We start from the raw sequence: 19,564 nt of genomic DNA, 5'->3' as shown, positions 1-19,564 counted from the left end.
TTAAAAAGACTAATTTTATTTTGTGAAGCAAACTATCTAAAATATAATTACTGAATGTTAAGAAATAAAAATATTAAATAAATAAATCAATAATAAAATCTACGAAAGTTATAAAAAAAAAGGTCTTTATAATAATCAAAGAAGTTATATTTCGAATGTATCATTTTAATAATATACAGTTTTAACTAGAATCTTAATCCTTATTATTTCCTAGTGGGCAGTTGATCTAACAAACTTGTTTTAATCAGGAAATTCAATTGTTTTGTTCATTGAGATATGTACTTTGCTCTGAAAAAAAACCAAGACTATTGGACAACGGTTTGTGATTTTGAAGCATTATCAGAGGCGAAATTCCCTTCTCCAAAAATTCTCACCACAACAGGAAAGAACATTTGCATTTGTCACACATACACAACAGTTTGTGGTGGAATCAGGTCTCATGCTCAATCACAATTCCGATCTCAAATCCAAGACTCTACAATCTGACTTACAAAATCAGATGAAAAAATTATTAGAAAAAACAGCAACAAGCTTTTAAGTTTAGTTAAATACTTTAAAAATGATCGATAACATTCTTCAGTTTTTGCCAAACTTGATGAGAGTTGCTTACATTGATGTGTATCAGTCCACAGGTATTGAAGAGGACCTTGAAATCAATGATGTCTCTTTCTCTGTTTCTCACTACCCTTCGACATTCGTGATCTTGACTGTGACCCTTTACGTAAAGCACGCCATCGAATGGCTCCAGGTCCACAGACACTTGGATGCCGTCAGCCAAGCAAACCACCGACAACTCTGTCAATGGTGGAACTGTTCTAGGCAGATCTTCTCCTGAAAGATTAGATAAAAATGTAGTCACAAATTCATAAAATATGCGAAAATTACTTATTTTATAAGAGCTAACTGTTTAAATTAATAGCAATTATAAAGAAACAGTCCGCATTTGGAAAAATAATCAACAGCAATCCTTACCAACTTCATAGCATCCTCTTGCATGATCGTAAGGATCTCCGATGTAAAGTGGTGGACAACTGCAAATAGCTTCGTGATCTCTTGCTGTGCACACTGCCTTTTCTCCACAGATGTAGCAAGGACCTGCACATTGAATGACATTTTAATACACAGTTACAAAATTGTATCATTTTATTTTTTAGCCCCAACAATTACTGAATGGTTTTCATACAACTTAGATTACGATGCGAATCAAAAATATAGCTGTCAGGTTTAAAATTTAGAGTGATTCATAAAAAAGTATACACTTTATAGATGCTGTAAAACTGTAATAGTCAAAGACACGAACCATCTTAGCGATTCGTAAGGTAGATGTCCCTTCCTTGACAGAAGTCACATAGTATCTATCCTAACTAGTATCATGTGAGCCATGTGACTAGTTAGTCGAAATGGCGGCGTCTGCAGTGGAGACGGCTTTTTATGTTCAATTTAGCAAAATGGAATTTACAACTCTTGTGCAATGGTATTTTAGATCACAATTCGGAAAAGATGTTCCAATTAGAAAATCTATCTATCAATGTCATGAAAAATGTAAAACTTCAGGCTGTTTGTGCAAAGGTATAAGTCCTGGACGATTAACTGCAGAGCAAGAAGTCGTCATTCAACAAAGCCCGGAAAAAACAACGCAGAGGGTGAGTCGTGAACTGCAGATTTCTCAGTCCACCGTCTTGAAAATCTTGAGAAATAAGTTGAAAACGACTCCATACGAAGTGCAGGTGTTGCAGAATATGAACGACTTTGGCAAACAAAAGCGCTTGAAAATAATGATTTGCCGAATACTTAGTTTTCATTGACGAAGCAACATTTCATGTCATTGAGAAGGTACACAAGCAAAATGTTTCTTTTTTTGTAATAGCGAATCACAAATTCACAGTGCAACGCATGCGAAATTCCCTTAAGATAAATTTGTTCCGTGTAGTGTCCAGAAAGAAAGTGTATGGCCCTTTATAAGGGGTCACACATAGATCATTTATGACTGTCTCTAACAAAACTTAAAATAATTCCATGCAATAGGCAATTTATAATATCCTACATTATTTTTGACTATATTGTATTGAAAATGTATATGAATCACCCTGTATATCTTGAACCATTTATATTATGTAAGAGAATATAGTAGAGAAATAAAAATCACAGTTGTATAGTTTTAAAATATTACCAGTTCATTCTGTATAAAACATAATTATTGTAGTTTTTTAAATTCAAATATACTTACTGATACATTGATTGGTGTTCAGATCGCATTCTTCAGCTGATGGACAGTCTCTATTAGATTTACATTCCCTAGTGATTGCAACACCTGAAAAAGGATTATTCGTCGAGTGAATTAAAAATTAACGACAGGCAAAAGTTTTGGCTTATTAAATGTTCATAAAATGTATGGGAGAGATCATTTGAGCAAGATACTTACATCCTCTAATAATTGGATCGCCAAAGGAATCTGGCTTGCATTCGCAGCTATATCCACCGTGGAAATTGGTACATACTGCATTCTTGGCGCATGGATTCTCTATGCACTCATCAATATCTAGAATAAATAATATGTATTTAAAAAATTGAAAATATTTTATTTTTCAAAGTAAAAAAGATTCATTACTAAAAAAGTTATACAGAGAAGCAATGATCTTACATGAGAATTCTTTTAAAATCTCTGTCTATATATTGAACTAGTTGATATACTTGACATTTTTTTTTTGTTACATATTTGGTTGACTCTTAATGTGGGACCACTTCTGTTCAAATTGAGTGCAATAAAATCATAAAGGATAAGAAAATTTTGTAGCAGAATCAGCAGATATACGTAGTATTGATTGAGATTTCATTGTGTCCTTTCGTGTGTATACGTTTAACATATAAACTATTTTTGCATAAAATATTATAATATAAAAAATCTTTTGATAGTCTGAAGCGTTTTTTAAAATTAAATTTAGAATAACAATAAACCAAAGAATTTTTAAAAACTCATGATAGCTAAATTTCCCCATTAGTTATTTATGTTTGTAATATTAGTGTAGCAAATTTCATTAGCTATAGCTGAAGAATAAGAAAGGTTTCAAAGCATATTTTAAAACAATTAATTAAATAGTTAATTTATTGATAAAAATCACAAAATAAAACCAAACCAATAATTGTTTCTGATAAAAATTATAAATCGTCTGCTATCAAAGCTTTTAGAATTTCGCTCATGTGTTCTGGTAAAAGTTCTATGCATTCATTCCTTTTCATAAACAAAACAAAACAAAAAAAAATGTTTTAATTGCATGTGAAAGTTTTAATCACCTTGCCTTCAACTGAATTTGACCGATTAACTTAAAATTAAAGCTAAAATTTTGATTAATTTCTTGTTGATTAAATATTTAATTAATTTTTGTTCTTTGAAAAGTTGCTAATACTCTTTTTTTTATATATATAATAAGTGTATAAAATTTGGGTGAATTGGTGCAGTTATTGAAGAGGAAATGTGAAACATATATATATATACATAGCCATAATTATTTATCTATATTATAATAAACAGGAATTCATCAATGATTTCAATAACTAAACATTATTCTTTTATAAATCTACTCTTACAAAAAAAAAAAAAAAAAAAATCAAAACATTATTACTTTGATGCCCTGATACCTGAAAATATGAATAATTCAACATGCCATAATATTTTAAATAAACGTAATAATACTTAAAAAAATCCTACCTCTGCAGAAACCATTAGGCATGAGCTCGAATCCTCGTGGGCAGACACAGAAACCATCTTGAACTCCTGTATACAGACATTCCTCATTGGTAGGGCAAGGATTGGTTGTTGTGCAATTTCTGCTTGTTTTCAAACAATAATCTCCGGTACGGTCATAGTTCGGTGGACAGCCACACTCTTTCTTGTTGAGACAAATCAAATTGCCAGGACAAGTGAAGTCCACCCCACACTCCTGGACATAGAAACAGTTAACTCGAGGATCTCCCTTGTAGCGAGGAGGACAAGTACACGTTGGGCGATGGTTCTCTCCTCTGCAGATGGCATTGATTCCGCAAGGTTGTCCTCGTGTGCAAACATCGTAGCAGATTCCACTGAACACTTCACATGCCTCATTGTATAAGCAGTCACGGTCACTCTTGCAGCCTGGTGGTTCCTCACGTTCACATTTACCACCGTATGGCTCTCCACGGAACCCAGACGGACAGTGACATTCGTATGAACCAGGAGTGTTGACACATTCTGCCTGCTCGCCACACAGAGAATGTCCATGTTCTTGGCATTCATTAATATCTACATTAAAGAAAAAGGCAATTAATTTCGAGAATATTCAGTTAAGCAAGAAACCGTGAAGATTATAATATTAAATGATTACGATTATTAAAAATATTCTATGGGAGCTAGTAGAATTTAAACATAGGCAATAAATGAATACTATTTGTTGTATTTAAAACATTTTTGGTAAAATATAATTAAAGATTTATAGCAAGGATCTTTCATAACAACTAATTTCATCAACAATCATTAAAATTATTTACTAGTGAATGTTTTCAGTGTCTCTGAAGACTTACCTATACATATACCACTGACAAGCAATTTGAAGCCTCTTGGGCAGATACAATAGCCGTTTTCACGTCCTGTGTATACACAACGTTGATTATCCGGACAAGGATTTGTCGTTGTGCAGTTGATGCTGGTCACTAAAAAACAAAGATTATTTTAGAGTATGTAAATTATAAGAAACAAAATGTTTCATTTTTTGCAATTTTTTATGATTAATTAAAGAATTAATTACTGAAGATAAACGGAACATTTAATAAAACAGAAACTTACAGATACAGAAGTCTGATACTCTCTTGAAGTCTCCTGGACATCCACATGTTCCATCACCTAAGCAGAGCAGATTACCTGGACAACCCAAGTCATTCTGGCAGCCTGGCCCAACTGAAAAAACAAATTCATCGATTAGAGATAATTTAATTTTAATTCTATTTAATTACTACTAAATAATAATAAGCAATAAAGGTTTTGATATCAAAAATTAAATGATAAACACATGTCAATTTAATGAAAATATTTGATTGGAGCCTTACTTGGATAACAGTATTCGAGAGGGTTTCCTCTGAAGCCTGGTATACATTCACATTGTGGGCTGTGATCAATAACGCTGCATTTGGTATTGCGTCCACAAGGGTTGCTCACAATGCATGGATCTGAACAAGAAAGAATAATAACAATCAATATTAAAAATGATTGCATTTTTTACAACATCCTAAGTGATCACCTGAAATCACAAAAACTTACCATAACACTGCTCTACTTCTACATCGCATGCCAAATGACTGGGACACTCCAAATCTGACTGGCAGTAACCTTCACGTCGTTGACCTGGATTGGATAATAAATTGTTATTCAATATCTATTTTATTCTATGTGAATAAATAAAATGCAGTAGTATAAGAGATGATGCAAATAGCAAACAAAAGTAACAAGAAAGGTCACTTACATCCAGAATAGAATGGTTCGCCCACTGTTCCTGGTGGACAGCGACATTGATAACTGCCAATCGTGTTGAAGCACTGAGCTCCTGTGCCACAGGGGAATGGACTCTGGTCACATTCGTTGATATCTAAAACAAGTATTGAATATAATTAAATTATTATTGAAACGAGTAACTATTTTGAACACGATAATGATTATCCATACACTTTAAAATCTGATGTTAAAATTTTATTTAGCAATGGCAACAAATATATTGCAAAAAAAAAAAAAAAATGCAACTAATATACCTACGAAATTTAGTCAAAATACAGGGGAAACTAAGATGAATGATATTTTAGGCATAATTATCCATTGCTACATTTAAAGAAAAGTGTGAAAACAATATCAAATGCTCTGAAAATAGTTAAAACTCACCTCTGCATATTCCATTTGACATCAAAACAAAACCTTTTGGACAAACACATACACCATCAGGATATTCAGCCGATAGACATTCTTCATTGTCTGGGCATGGATTGGAAGTACTACAGTTGCGACTTGTTTCAGTAACTATAAAGATGATCGAAAGGCGTTAAATGTATAGCATACTAATACCCGTTTCTATCAAAAAACTGAATGAAAATTATTATATTATAAAATAAATGAACTTTTATATGCGTATAACGCTAATAAATGATTAAGTAACGAAACGGCCATTATACAACTAATAAAAAATTAGTACAATAAAAATTGTTCCTTAAAATCAAACGGTGTTTTAAGGTAGATCCCTATGGGAAGACTACCTATTGAAATGGTGCTCATAACAAGACTGTGGGAAAATTTCTTCAGTTCTTCACGTATAACACTTTGCCCGTGTTATCTTATGAACAGGATAACTAGAACAATTTTGTTTGGATTTTAGCTATCTTAGAATATGTTGTTAGAAATATAAAAATCTCAAACGAGTTCGTAAATGGCCCATCCAGCTAAAAGGGGGAATGAAATTTTCATTTTGCTATAACTTTCTTAATATTGAAGATGGAAAAATAGATCCATTTAGCCAAATTAACACTACATTAAGGCGAATAACTTATGTATTTAAAGCTTTTCGGTAATTGAAATATCTTAGAAGTTAGGGGCTGAAAAGTGATTTTCAAACCCTAATATTGACTGTTTCTAACTTCATCAATTTATGTTGCCAGATAGTAACTAATATGCAAAGGTAATCTACCTTTGCCTTCCAAGCTTGCCGAGGAGAATTTTTTTTTTTGAATTAAAAATTATTACACATAATTTAACTGTAAAAATTAATTTTCACGATGCAAGCATATTTTCATATTTTTAAAATTAAATGTACGCCTAGAACACCGGGTACTTACTTATACAGAAAAAGCCTCTTTGCTCAAATGGTGATGGACATCCGCAACGAGTACCATCCAAACATACAAGGTTGCCAGAACATGGATTGTGTGATCCGCATGTCTCCACTGAAAAACAAGAGAACATATTAATACAAGCATTAAATATTAACTAAAAAACCACTGAAAATAACAAAGAGAGCAGTCGGTTCGTTAAGACTGAAAACGACATTCAAGAGTTTGCGAACTTACATATGCTGCACTCGATATATGGATTGCCCGTAAGTCCAGGTGGACAATAGCATTCATGGTGATGGTTAACAGCACTGCATAAAGCTCCTCTACCACATATTCCAGGCCGGTCACACACCTCTGCGGAAGAAAATAAAAAAGAAATAAGTTATTGCTTACTTGGATGAATCTCTGTAAACGGAATAATTTTTAAGCTAGTTCCCAGATGGAAGTTTTTATTAAAACTTAACTCACCGTAGCATTCTCCTGTCAAACGGTTGCAACCTTCTATAGACTTGCAGTCTTCGTCTCTTCTGCACATCTTAGGCATCTGACGACCTATGTAAATAAACACAATTTTAAATTTTAGATATGATTCATAAGCTATAAATCTGATTTGGTCAAATTATCGTTTCACCTGATAGCATTAAAGAATAAGAATTGAACAAAGCGGTGAAAAATTTGCTATTTCAATACTTTATAACTTTTGATTTATGAAAAATAAAGAGAAAATAATTTGATCGTCGCACTTACATCCTTGCTTATAAGGATCTCCATCTAAACCAACAGGGCAACTGCATTTGTATCCACCAGGCAAATTATTGCAAATAGCGCCAAGAGCGCATGGTCCTCTGCCTTGTAAGCATTCATTAATATCTAAAAAGATATTATTGATTCAGAAAATTTATAGAATATATTATTGGTTTAAACAAATATAAAGAATTAAGCATAATATACAGTAACTAGGTTTCCATCTAATTGTGAAACTGTGAAATATAAATATCATGATTGCGCATTTATTTACCTTTGCATTTATTGTTGACACAAACATAGTTTCTTCCACAGTGACTATCTGTTTCACATTCATAATGAACTGCAAAGAAAAGAATCATACTTAATACAGAGTGTTGAAAAAAAATCCTACTTCATTTCTAAAATTAAAAAATTAAGTATAAACCAGTTAAATAGTGAATACTATATAAAAGATTATTATTATTATTATTTATTTACTTTCTTGGCCAGATTACTTACTTCTAGAACACTGCCTGAGTGGATCGCCTGTGTATGCTGGAATGCAGGAACAGATGGCTTTGTGATCTGCAGCATGGCATTGAGTGTTTACTCCACATATACCTCCAATTGTGCAAGGATCTTGACAGATTCGATTGATACAGGCTTTATCAAATGGACAATTACTATGAGAACGACAGCCAGCTGAAAAAAAAATACTATTAATATCCTATAACCAAACACAAAAATTAAAATTAACAACTATTGTTAATGAGAAAATTCAAGACATACGACTAAATTAATACTCACGAACACATTCAGATTTGACGCATATCTGACTGACAGCACAGTCAGTATCTCTGCGGCAGCCAGGTTCCGGAAGAGGTTGACATGATACCTTTGGATCGCCTGTTAAATCAGCTGGGCAACTGCAATGTGGTTGATGGCCTACTGGAGTGCATTGAGCATTATTTCCACAGGCTCCGCTCAGTTGACATACAAGCTGGCAATGACCGTGCAGACAAGTTTCATCATACGGACAGTTGGCATTAGAACGGCAACCAGGGACGCATCTCTGATTCTGGCATACCTGACCCAAAGAGCAGTTTCTATCCACAATACATTCTGGCAGAACCGGAATTCTGCTGCATAACGTATGTGGGTTTCCACTGAATCCTGGTGCACAAGCGCATATCCTGTCATGATTGATGGCTTTGCAAATGGCATTTTGTCCACAAGCACCATATATCGAACATGGATTCTGGCATACATGATTAATACAAGTTTCTTCAAATCTGCAATTTGCGTCCGTTCGGCAGCCCTTGACACACCTGGTATTCTCGCAGATTTTGTCAACTGAACAGTCCAGATCATGCTCACATTCGACATCTGGTTGAGCAATTCTGCACTCAATGTATGCATCGCCTCGGAAATTGCTGGGACATGTACAGATTGGCCGATGGTTATCAGCATGGCATTCAGCATTGGCGCCACAGCTGTTGGGCAACAAGCATGGATCTTGACATTGCCTGTTCACACAAGCCAAATGTCGTGGACAGTTATTGTCATGTCGACAGCCAGCAACGCAACGTGTACTTTCGCAGATGTATCCCACATTACATTCTTGATCAATCTCACATTCTGGTTTCACTTTATCTTGCTCACATACAACATTTGGATTTCCTCGGAAATTTGGTGGACAAGTGCATTCTGGCTTGTGGTTGATGGGTCTACAATTGGCATTTCTTCCACAAGCACCGAAGATGCTGCATGGATTCTGACAGATTTTGTTAATACAAGCCTCATCTGCACCACAATTTTCATCCGTGTGACAACCAATAATACATCTATCATAGACACAGATGTGGCGGAATGGACATTGACTATCAGATCGACATTCTGGTTCTTCGACCACTCTACATTCCACTCTGGCATCTCCCAAATAACCAGGATTGCAAGAGCAAATGGGCCTGTGGTTGTCAGCCATGCATTGAGCATTAATTCCGCATACTCCAGGTTGATGGCATACTTTTTCACATTTACGTCGGATACATGCTGAATCCGTAGAGCACTGGTAATCGCTTCGACAACCTTCAAAACATTCTCCAGCTTCACAAAAGTATCCAGCGCCACATTCAATGTCATCCAGACAACCATAATTAGGTTGATTTTCTTAAATAAACAAACAAAAATTAGTGGAATAGAAATAGTGAAATAGAAATTATGAAATAGCAACAACAGAAAACTCGTCTTTAAAACACGAAAGTTTGATTTCATAAAGCCTAAATCCACGATGTGTATAAACCAGTATCGAATTTTTCGTTGATGATGCATGGCCTTCATAGTGTCTTATGCAATTGTCCGTCCTAAACTATAGAATAAATTCAACCATTCCATGAACTATTTGATGGTAGTTGATGCCCTCAGGTTAAGATATGTCACCATCGAATAATATTATTAGTTTTTTTGACATTTCAAATATTTATATTTTCAATACAACTCAATGGCAGCTAGTCTATTAAGCCACAAAGATGCATTCCCTCATTATAATATGAATTTAAAAAGTTATTATTTTGTTTTCAGTCTCTTTTTTAGTTAGCCATGTAAAGCCAACTCTTTTCCACTTCAATACAGCGATGACTCAATAGAAATGTTTGAAGCTCAGATTTGGCGCTTAGCCAATTATTTCATCATAATCAAGTTTAAGCTTACTCTGTTTATTCTCCTCCCCTTTTGCTTTTTCTCGTTCTCTATGTGATGGTTTTGTACCTCTTTCACATAGCTCTGGCAGAATCATATCGGATTTAATGTAATGCATATTCGGTTTTTTTTAAATTAGAAGTCTTTAAAAAAAGGGGGGGGGGAGGTGTACTTAAGCAACTTTCTTACATATGTTTCAGATAATGACAATAAATAGGTTTGGGCGACTTCGTGAAGCTGATACTAAATGTATTTCAATTGTATTATGTTGATACTCGCTTACACACACTACAATACTGTTTGTTTTTGAATTGACCAGTCACAACTAATATCACTATATTATATATTTTTCTATTTCCCTGAATTATTTATATTTTTATGCCAAACTTTGATCGCCTAAAAGGTCATAAAAAGAAATTCGATAAAAAAAACAGAATAATTTTAAAGCAAAACACAGATATTTATAAATAAAGGTAAGTGACGGAGACTTAAACTATTTAAAAACCAATTTATTTGTTATATTTTTTTTCTGAACTGTCATTCAATAGAAATATTAAAATGATGCGATTGAACGTTATTTATCAAATCGTCTAAAATATAAAATACTGCTACATACCTCTTATACAACTTCTTTTTGGATCTCCTGTATAGCCAGGCTCACAAGTACAGATGGGTTTGTGATCATTCGTGTGGCAGATGGCATTTGTTCCACATGTTCCGAAGAAACTGCATGGATCCTGACACCGCTTATTGATACAATCCTTGTCATAAGGACATGAGTGGTACGTGCGGCAAGCATCAATGCACCTGTTATTCTCGCAAATATGACCAGCACCACATCCATCATCTGTGTAGCAGTGATCGGGAGGAACTGCAAAGAAAAGAAAAAAAATTAAATAAGATGTTTCCCAAAACGATTTTGTCTCTTGTTTAATGAAAATAAAAAAAGAATGAAACTTTTATATTCCTAGCAACTTGCAAATGTGTTGCAAAAGACGAAGAATAGCATTTATTGAAGAAGGCAGAAGTTCGTCTGGTATTTCTTCATAAGAGGTTTCAAAATAACTTTAATCAAATTAATAATTAGCAAAAATTTTCAAGAATCTATGAAATTCATAATATAACTGTATATCCAAAAAACGAATGATTTAAAGTAAGACATACATATCCACAAAATAAGATAAGCATTAATATATGGGTATAAAATCTGAATTTCCCGTGGACTCTATCATTGCCCATGGGATCTTATTTGGAGGCTGAACATATAATTTTACTAGCGTATGCGTATGGTATAAGCAGAAGAGACAGTTTTATTTACCTGGGAAACATTGAACGTTTGGATCGCCAGTAAGTGATGATGGGCAAGTACAGATAGGATGGTGACTATCAACAAGACATCTGGCTCCGATGCCGCATACATCTGGATAATTGCAAGGATTAGAACACTGACGATTGACACAGGCTTCATTGTACTGACAGTCCTCATTCTTCCTACAGCCAGCTGAAATAATAGGACAGTTATATGTAATTTTCTATTCAGAAACACGTGTGGTCACTAAGCACGATTGCAAAGGAAAGGAATCTGTTCTTACTCAAGCAAACTCTAGATTCACAGATTTTTCCAGATGGGCAGTCTGAATCTTTCACACATTCTGATGTCTTTTTGCTTGGTACTAAAAAATGAAAGAAGACAAATTTAAAAATTTATGATAGGTTTGCATTGTGCATTTTCTTCATAAATGTAAACTTAATAATAAAGTCTTAAATTATTTGGCTGCTTTAGTTTAATTACATCTCTTTTATTATAATTCATAACTAACTTTTATTTATATGTAAATTGCGATGCAAAACAGCGCTACGAAAACTTATCTCGATTATTAAATAAATGACAACGGAATAAACTGAATTCTATAAAATATAATAATATCTTATAAAATGATTTAAAAAAATCATTCGGCATTTTCTATGGTATTCATCTTTAGTGTATGTGTTAAAATCTAGATATGCATTTTCTGATTGTTGCAATTGATCAGATGAAACGAAACACTTTGTTTCCAGCATAAATTGTAAATAAATATATATGAAAATTTTGAAATTCCAAGAAAGCATAATGATATTTGCTGGTATATAATATCCCATGCCAAAAAAAATATATATATATATCTCTATATATGTATATCCTATAGATTAGAAACAGATATATACACAATCTCCAGGAAAAAAAAGATTTTGGGTGAGAAAAGAAATTTATAAATAAAGTTTAAGATTAAGTTATTTAATTAGGTTAAAAATGATAAGTAGGTTCAAAAATAACCTCAGGATTCAATAGATACATTTCATTTAAATAAAGTGTTTGAAAATATCCCTTTCAAATTGATTCTCAATAAGAGATAAACATGAATTAAGGAGTTTCATGAATGGATACACTTACTTTCTTTGCAATAATCATTAGGATTTCCTTCAAATCCAGATCGACAAGTACAATATGGACGATGCACAATTGGCCTGCAATCAGCATTTCGACCACATGGATCCTGCACTGAACATGGATTGATGCAACGACTGTTAACACAAGCTTTGTCAAAAGTACAATCGGAATCTGTCCTGCAACCCACTACAAAGAAAAACAAACAACAAAGTCAGAGTGGAGGGAGAGTATAAAATACAGAAGAATGAACACATAACAATTTATGTCTTAAGTCATTCCATCGAATGGTGATTACTTACATATACATTTGGTGTTTTCGCATATCTCTCCAGTGTGGCAGAAAGAGTCTGAACGACATCCGGTTACAACTGTTTAGAAGAAAACAAAAGGGTTTAAGTTTAATACCATAAAAAAGATGGAGCACATTCAAATGTAGGAGTTAGATAGCTGTGACCAGTTTGCTTGCTTACCAATGCAGTGAGAGTTCTCGCATATTTCATTAGGTGCACAGTCGGAATTGAACTGGCATTCATCCCTGGATTCTGGATTGCATTGTACCCTAGCATTGCCCTGGAAATTCTGTGGGCAAGTACACTCAGCCTGGTGGTTGGTGGCCCTGCATACAGCTTTGAGACCACAAGCTCCTGGTCGACATGGAGTGTCGCAACGGCCTTGAATACAAGCCTCGTCATCAGGACAATGCTCATTATAACGGCAACCCTCTGTTGGAGAGAAGCATATTTAATGACAAGTATAATCGATAAAGTAAAACAAAAGATTTATTTGCTTGGAAAAAGCATTTATACAAATCTTCATATAAATATTTCACTTTTACATCAAAAATATTCAACAATGAATAAGTTTTTAAAAAAATTAATTTCTAGGTTTATAAAATCAAATAAAAAAAAAGTAGACTATAACTTACCCATACAACGTGTGCTAACACAGATATTTCCCAATGAACAATCACTATCCACATGGCACTCAACTCGGACTGAAAAATAAATAAACACATATTTAAATTCAATGTTATATAAGATTTTATTAAATAAACAATACATTTTAATAAAACTCTTGTTGTTTACTAATTATATCGTGGAAACCAAACTTACTTTGTCTGCACAAGACTTTTGGATCTCCTGTGTGGTCAGGCGGGCATCTGCACAGCGCGGCATGATTAATCGCTCTGCACTCGGCACTGATGCCGCATTTACCTGGCTTGCAAGGGTTCTGGCATTGATTCTCAAAGCATTCCTGAGTGAAGCCACAGTCACTGTGACTACGGCATCCATCTAAAAAAAAACATATAATGATAAATCTAAAGAAGCGATTTTTTTTAGCCAAAAATTATTCAATGCACTTTTATAAGTGCAGAAGATAATTTTCTGGAAAAGAATTTTTATCATAGAAGAATGGAAGTAAATGCATAAAGGAAGAGGAAAAAATGCATTTATTATGAAATACTAGCGACTTTTGTTGAAAAACTGGTTTAGGAGGTGAGGGAGTATTGGTTACATAAAATTTCAACTTTTGTTTTCAACTGATCCAGTTTTAAACTCCAAATTTTGATAATCATGTACTCATATTATTTTAGAAGCTTTATACAGTTATGTTCATTGTGATGATATTGTTCAATGCATTAATATTTCTTTGGTTCAATTTTTAATAAATAAGCAGACGACAAAATGATAATAAAATGTAAAACCTAAAAAGAGATACTACAAAAGTGTTTTAAAAATATTGATTTTTTTAAAATTCAGCAATGATTACTAGATATGGTTTGTACAATCAATCCGGAAAAGCGAGCTATAAAGCAATAAATATCTTAATGCAGCACAGTTTTGAAGAATCAGTTATGAGAAATAACTTACATAAACATTTTGTATTTTCACAAATTTGTCCAGGACTGCAATCATTATCTGAAGTACATCCAGGAACAACTGCAACAGAAAATGTTTTCATTTACCCAATTCTGTATTAAAAACATTCTAAAATAGACTCTTAAAATTTATAAATACAAGAATTCTACTTGTATAGCATAGTTTATTTCATAAAAGTTTTAATTACCTGTACATTTGCCACCCAAGCATACGTGGCCTGCACTGCAATCGCTATCCCTCCTGCATTCTGGTCCAACTGTTAGAAAATAAACATTCTTATTATTCACTTTTCTAAGAAAATAATGTATTTTAAACAATGGACAAGAAAATTAAATTCGAATATTTTTTAGATAAACATTTAATCTACTAAAAAAACACAAAAAGAATAATTTAAATATCTTTTAGATTACAAGTTATATACATAAGGCCCTAGAGATACACTTATCGGAAATTTTGCCCAAGAATAAACATAATAATTTCTTATTAAAACATGATAAACAAAAACAATCTGAATGTTTATTTGCGTAATAGGATAAACATCGATTAATGTAATGTAAAATATCTGAGATAAATTTTCATACTTGGTCTGCATTCAATCTGTGGGTTTCCAGTGTATCCTGCCAAGCATGAACATTGCGGACGATGGCTAATTGGTTCGCATCTGGCATTGGCTCCACAAGCCCTCGGAAGAGAACACACACGTTGACACTGTGAGTTGTAACAACCCTCATCCAAGGCGCAGTTTTCGTCATTACGACAACCCACTAAAATAGCAATCCGAGTCAGTTTATAACAGAAAATCTTTAAATAATAAGGAAACTAAGAAAATGTTTTATTTAAAGTTCTGAATTTACTCACCAAAACATTTGTTACGTTGACAAATGTGTCCCAGCAGGCAATCCTCATCCTTGCGGCATTCCACATCGTCTGAAACAGAAACTCGGGTCATCAACAGCAACTCAGAATTGTCATTTAAAAACAACAAACAATACAATGAATTTTTATACATACTGAAAAAATAATAATACGAAACGGAAAATCTGATTAAATACGATTTCTCAGTGTTTTTACCCTTCTTTTTATTTACAATTATTTCTAGCATACTTTTTGTAAGATGAGATAAGAGAGAAGATACAACTACATTAGAAAAAGTATCCAAATTCTGAAAGATTCTTATTGAAAGAAGTTTACTAAAGATGAAATTATGATTAAGCCATAGAAGTACAACATATCAAATTTAGCTCATCTTTACTTTTTATAACTATCCAATCAAATTTGCATATCACATTGAAAATTTTAAATTACCTTCGCATCGTTTGTTAATGCACATTTTTCCTGGCACACAGTCCGCATTAGTTTCACATAAGCCTTCAACTGCAATACAAAAATAATTAATTTTAGTACATTTAAATCGGTATATTGTAAATAATCAATTTATAACTTAATTTATAGAACAATATAAACAAAAAATTTAGAAAAACTCACTTCTCCTGCATTCAATGATTGGATTTCCAGTGTATCCTGGTGGACATTCACATTGTGCACGGTGGACACTGGCCGTACAGATAGATTTAATACCGCAGGTGTTACTGAACATGCATAGTTTCTGACATTGACGACTGATACAGACTTCATCACTAAGACAGCCTTGATCCGAACGGCAACCAACTGAGAAAAAAAAGTAAGAATTATTATTGCATCTTCCTATGATAGAAAATACCTTTAAAATATTTTAAAAAGATATGTTTATTTAACATTATAAAAGTATAAAAAATAGACAAAATAATAAAGATATAAAAAAGTAGTGATAAATTAATTAATGGAATCAGCATGCAGTTAATATTAATTAATAGCTAACAATATTATAAACTTCACTCTTCTGTTACTCAACAGACATTGTCGCTTGTCATAACATTTTGGCACAGAAATATAACTGCCATATGTGAACAAGTGCAGCAAATGTAAAAAAGTTTACGCCGAAATCAGCAAAAAAATCACAAATTATGCAACATAAAAAAGCGGCACTTGATACATTCTGGTGTGCATTTTGGTAGCAATTGAGTAAGTAGAAAAGCATTTTGTAAATTTTATGAGAAAATACCCTAACAAAGAAGAGAAATAGCATCTTAAAAGTATACAAAAAAAAAAGATATTATTAAATTTGAGTTTGCACATTTATACTCACCCAAACATCGATAGTTCTGGCATATTTTTCCGTTTCCACAATCCGCATCAATAATACATTCAACTTTAGAACACTCCACTCTAGGATCTCCAGTGTGTTCTGGCAAGCATGAACAAAGTGGCCGATGGTTAACTGGCTGACAGCGAGCTTTGGTGCCACAGGCTGTGGGACTGGCACAAGGATCCAAGCATTGGTTGTTAATGCAAGCTTCGGTGAGCGGGCACTCAGCGTCCCTTCTACAACCAGAAATGCACTGTCCATATTCACAGATGAAGCCAGTGGGACAACTTTTGTCACTGGTACAGAAGACACTGCAGCGCCTCTCAACGCACTTCTCATTGTCCAGGCATTCATTGTCACTACTGCAGGTGACTCTACAGATGGTGTCTTCACAATATCGTCCCAAGCCACATCGATCATCAGCATCGCAACGTTGAATTTGTCTATCACATTTAGTGTAGGCATCCCCATCCAGACCAGGTGGACATGTGCAATGTATCGAGTGGTTGATTACATCGCAGTTGGCATTAGTACCGCATGCTGTAGGACTGTCACATGGATCTGAACAAAAAACAATGGTGACATATAAATGACTGAATTATTTCAAATCAAATGATATCTCAAAATATAATGAAAAATAATAATATTTTTTTAAAGTTTAATAATTATTTTAAAGGAAAAAGAATTTCTCATTTTATCTTCTTTACATTCAAACATTCAATTTTTACCAGTTAAATGTAAACATTATTGTTTGATTTAAAAAAGAATTATAACATTTTTTGCCATTATTATGCAAAATTTTACCATTCATTTTTTTTAATTGTCTGAAAGGTTTAACAAAAGTGAAAATTTGAGTGAGATTAAATTGCATGATTGTAATCAAAGCGTACTTACGTATACATTGATTGTTAACACAAGCTTCATGGAAAGCACAATCTGTGTCTGCTCGGCAACCCACTGGAAAATGATTTTAAAATATAAATTTAGAATTCTTAATTCAAAAGTTTAATATAACATGGGTTTGTTGAGAAATGCATAAAATGATTACAACACAAATAAAATGCAAAATTAAATTATAAAGATTTCAAGCAGCTCACCTCGGCAGAAATTTTGTTCACAAATCTCTCCTGAATAGCAGTCTCTGTCCCTTATGCACTGCACATGACAGCGATTGTCAATACATTTTTCATTCGCAGCACAGTCTCTTACACTGCTGCAAGGCACTAGAAATATAAAGATATTCAAATGAATATTAAAAAACTTAAAAAAATTTTTTTTGAATAAGTAAACTTTAAAAATTATATTAAAGGCAAAATATTTTAAAAGCAATTCTCTTTTAAGAAAAAAGTCAGAAATAAAGCAGGTATCTTTGTTTTTCCAAGCACTTTGAATTAGTTTTTAATTCTACAAGTGTTGGAGCATATTTTAAAATTTAGATAAGGATAATAATGTCTTAATCAACACTGCATTTAAGAATATAGAAAATATTTGAAATACATATTGCTTTCTTACTTCTGCATTGTCCATTATGACAAGTGAGACCAGGTGGACAAGGTTCATTTACACATACAATCTGCGGTCTTATGCATCCTACATTAGCATTAGGTCGTCCTACAAAGCCTTCTCTACAACTGCACACCGACCGATGGTCACTTACGCGACATTCAGCATTTGGACCGCAAGTTGCACTGCCTTCGCAAGGATCTGAAGAAGAAAATAGCTCATGAATAAATAGAAAAGGAAAATTTCTATAAGCTTATAAAAAATATTTAATATTTGATACTGATGAAAATTTAATAACTTTATATGAGGTTTTAAAATTACCCAATAAAAAAACCACACTCCGTTTACAAAATTAAGAAATGGCAATAAAATAAGGAAATAAATGAAATCTAACATTTATTAATGTTTGCAGTGAATAGAAAGTCCACTTACCTCTACATTGGTTGCTGACACAAGCAAGATGTTCTGGACATTGGTCATTTGTACGGCAACCAACTGAAAGAGAACAAAATTTATATTGTCTGAAGTATGTCAAAAAATGTTTCAGAATTGGTTAAAAACCCTCAAACTATGACAGCTGAGACTGTAGCAACCAAAATAAAAAATTCTGTTTACCTTGGCAGTGGTTTCTAATACATATTTCTCCATTCTGACAATCTTGATCACGGCGGCAAAGAACTAGAAAAATAAAACGATGAGAAGTGAGAAACATTTTGATTTTTATATAAATTAATTATTAATTACATTAAATTTATTCTTTTTTTAACCTCTATTTTAGCAAAAAAAGGGGATGGGGCAAAATTCTTACCTAAGCAATGATTGTTGACACATTTTTCACCTGATGTACAATCATTATCAGCATTGCATTCCACTAGAAAAATAAAACAGGACATTTTAATTATTAAATGTCTGTGAAATCTATTTTTAATGAGAAATAAATTTCATAAATGTTTTTGAAAAATAAAATATTTAAAAAAAAATAATAGAAAACTGTGAAAGTTTTAGCTACTTACCTCGGCATTTGCCATCCAAGCAATAATGATTAAGTGGACAGTCAGCTTCAGATACGCATGATGGTAAGACTACAATGAAAGAATTTCATTAAAAATAGTTCTTAATATCATGTTTACTAAATATTTTTTAATTTCCAAATTTATAAATGCATATGTTAAAAAAAGTGAATTATTTAAATAAAAAAATATTAATGTTTGCTTTTCATTTACAATAATTTAAACTATTTCAAATTAATTTATTTAAATTGATTTATAGAGAAAACAGAGAAAGTATCAGACAATTTATTAAAAT

At 32.9% G+C, this 19,564-nt stretch overlaps 1 protein-coding gene across 1 annotated transcript in view; it reads right to left on the bottom strand.

Moving 5' to 3' along the window:
• The window catches only part of LOC129969211 (uncharacterized), a 145,972-nt gene that overhangs the window by 4,415 nt on the left and 121,993 nt on the right, over positions 1–19,564 (bottom strand). The window contains exons 92-131 of the mRNA XM_056083663.1: positions 19,273–19,341; positions 19,068–19,130; positions 18,875–18,937; positions 18,692–18,754; positions 18,269–18,460; positions 17,854–17,979; positions 17,651–17,713; positions 16,757–17,317; positions 16,057–16,239; positions 15,877–15,945; positions 15,430–15,498; positions 15,153–15,335; positions 14,759–14,827; positions 14,563–14,631; positions 13,804–13,983; positions 13,617–13,685; positions 13,162–13,413; positions 12,991–13,059; positions 12,695–12,877; positions 11,856–11,936; positions 11,582–11,764; positions 10,880–11,134; positions 8,374–9,735; positions 8,086–8,268; positions 7,859–7,927; positions 7,588–7,710; positions 7,309–7,392; positions 7,075–7,194; positions 6,844–6,951; positions 5,900–6,034; positions 5,490–5,612; positions 5,288–5,371; positions 5,077–5,196; positions 4,817–4,927; positions 4,555–4,683; positions 3,707–4,276; positions 2,423–2,539; positions 2,228–2,311; positions 973–1,095; positions 611–831 (exon numbers count right to left, since the gene is read on the bottom strand). Coding sequence (XP_055939638.1) covers positions 611–831; positions 973–1,095; positions 2,228–2,311; positions 2,423–2,539; positions 3,707–4,276; positions 4,555–4,683; positions 4,817–4,927; positions 5,077–5,196; positions 5,288–5,371; positions 5,490–5,612; positions 5,900–6,034; positions 6,844–6,951; positions 7,075–7,194; positions 7,309–7,392; positions 7,588–7,710; positions 7,859–7,927; positions 8,086–8,268; positions 8,374–9,735; positions 10,880–11,134; positions 11,582–11,764; positions 11,856–11,936; positions 12,695–12,877; positions 12,991–13,059; positions 13,162–13,413; positions 13,617–13,685; positions 13,804–13,983; positions 14,563–14,631; positions 14,759–14,827; positions 15,153–15,335; positions 15,430–15,498; positions 15,877–15,945; positions 16,057–16,239; positions 16,757–17,317; positions 17,651–17,713; positions 17,854–17,979; positions 18,269–18,460; positions 18,692–18,754; positions 18,875–18,937; positions 19,068–19,130; positions 19,273–19,341 — 6,980 coding nt within the window. The remainder of the gene's footprint in view (positions 1–610; positions 832–972; positions 1,096–2,227; positions 2,312–2,422; positions 2,540–3,706; positions 4,277–4,554; positions 4,684–4,816; positions 4,928–5,076; positions 5,197–5,287; positions 5,372–5,489; positions 5,613–5,899; positions 6,035–6,843; positions 6,952–7,074; positions 7,195–7,308; positions 7,393–7,587; positions 7,711–7,858; positions 7,928–8,085; positions 8,269–8,373; positions 9,736–10,879; positions 11,135–11,581; positions 11,765–11,855; positions 11,937–12,694; positions 12,878–12,990; positions 13,060–13,161; positions 13,414–13,616; positions 13,686–13,803; positions 13,984–14,562; positions 14,632–14,758; positions 14,828–15,152; positions 15,336–15,429; positions 15,499–15,876; positions 15,946–16,056; positions 16,240–16,756; positions 17,318–17,650; positions 17,714–17,853; positions 17,980–18,268; positions 18,461–18,691; positions 18,755–18,874; positions 18,938–19,067; positions 19,131–19,272; positions 19,342–19,564) is intronic.

This window comes from Argiope bruennichi, chromosome 5 (assembly GCF_947563725.1).
Source record: "Argiope bruennichi chromosome 5, qqArgBrue1.1, whole genome shotgun sequence".
In the NCBI taxonomy this organism is placed as follows: Eukaryota; Metazoa; Arthropoda; class Arachnida; order Araneae; family Araneidae; genus Argiope; species Argiope bruennichi.
Note: the sequence above shows the minus strand (reverse complement) of the source record. Positions and strands in the feature narration are given on the sequence as shown.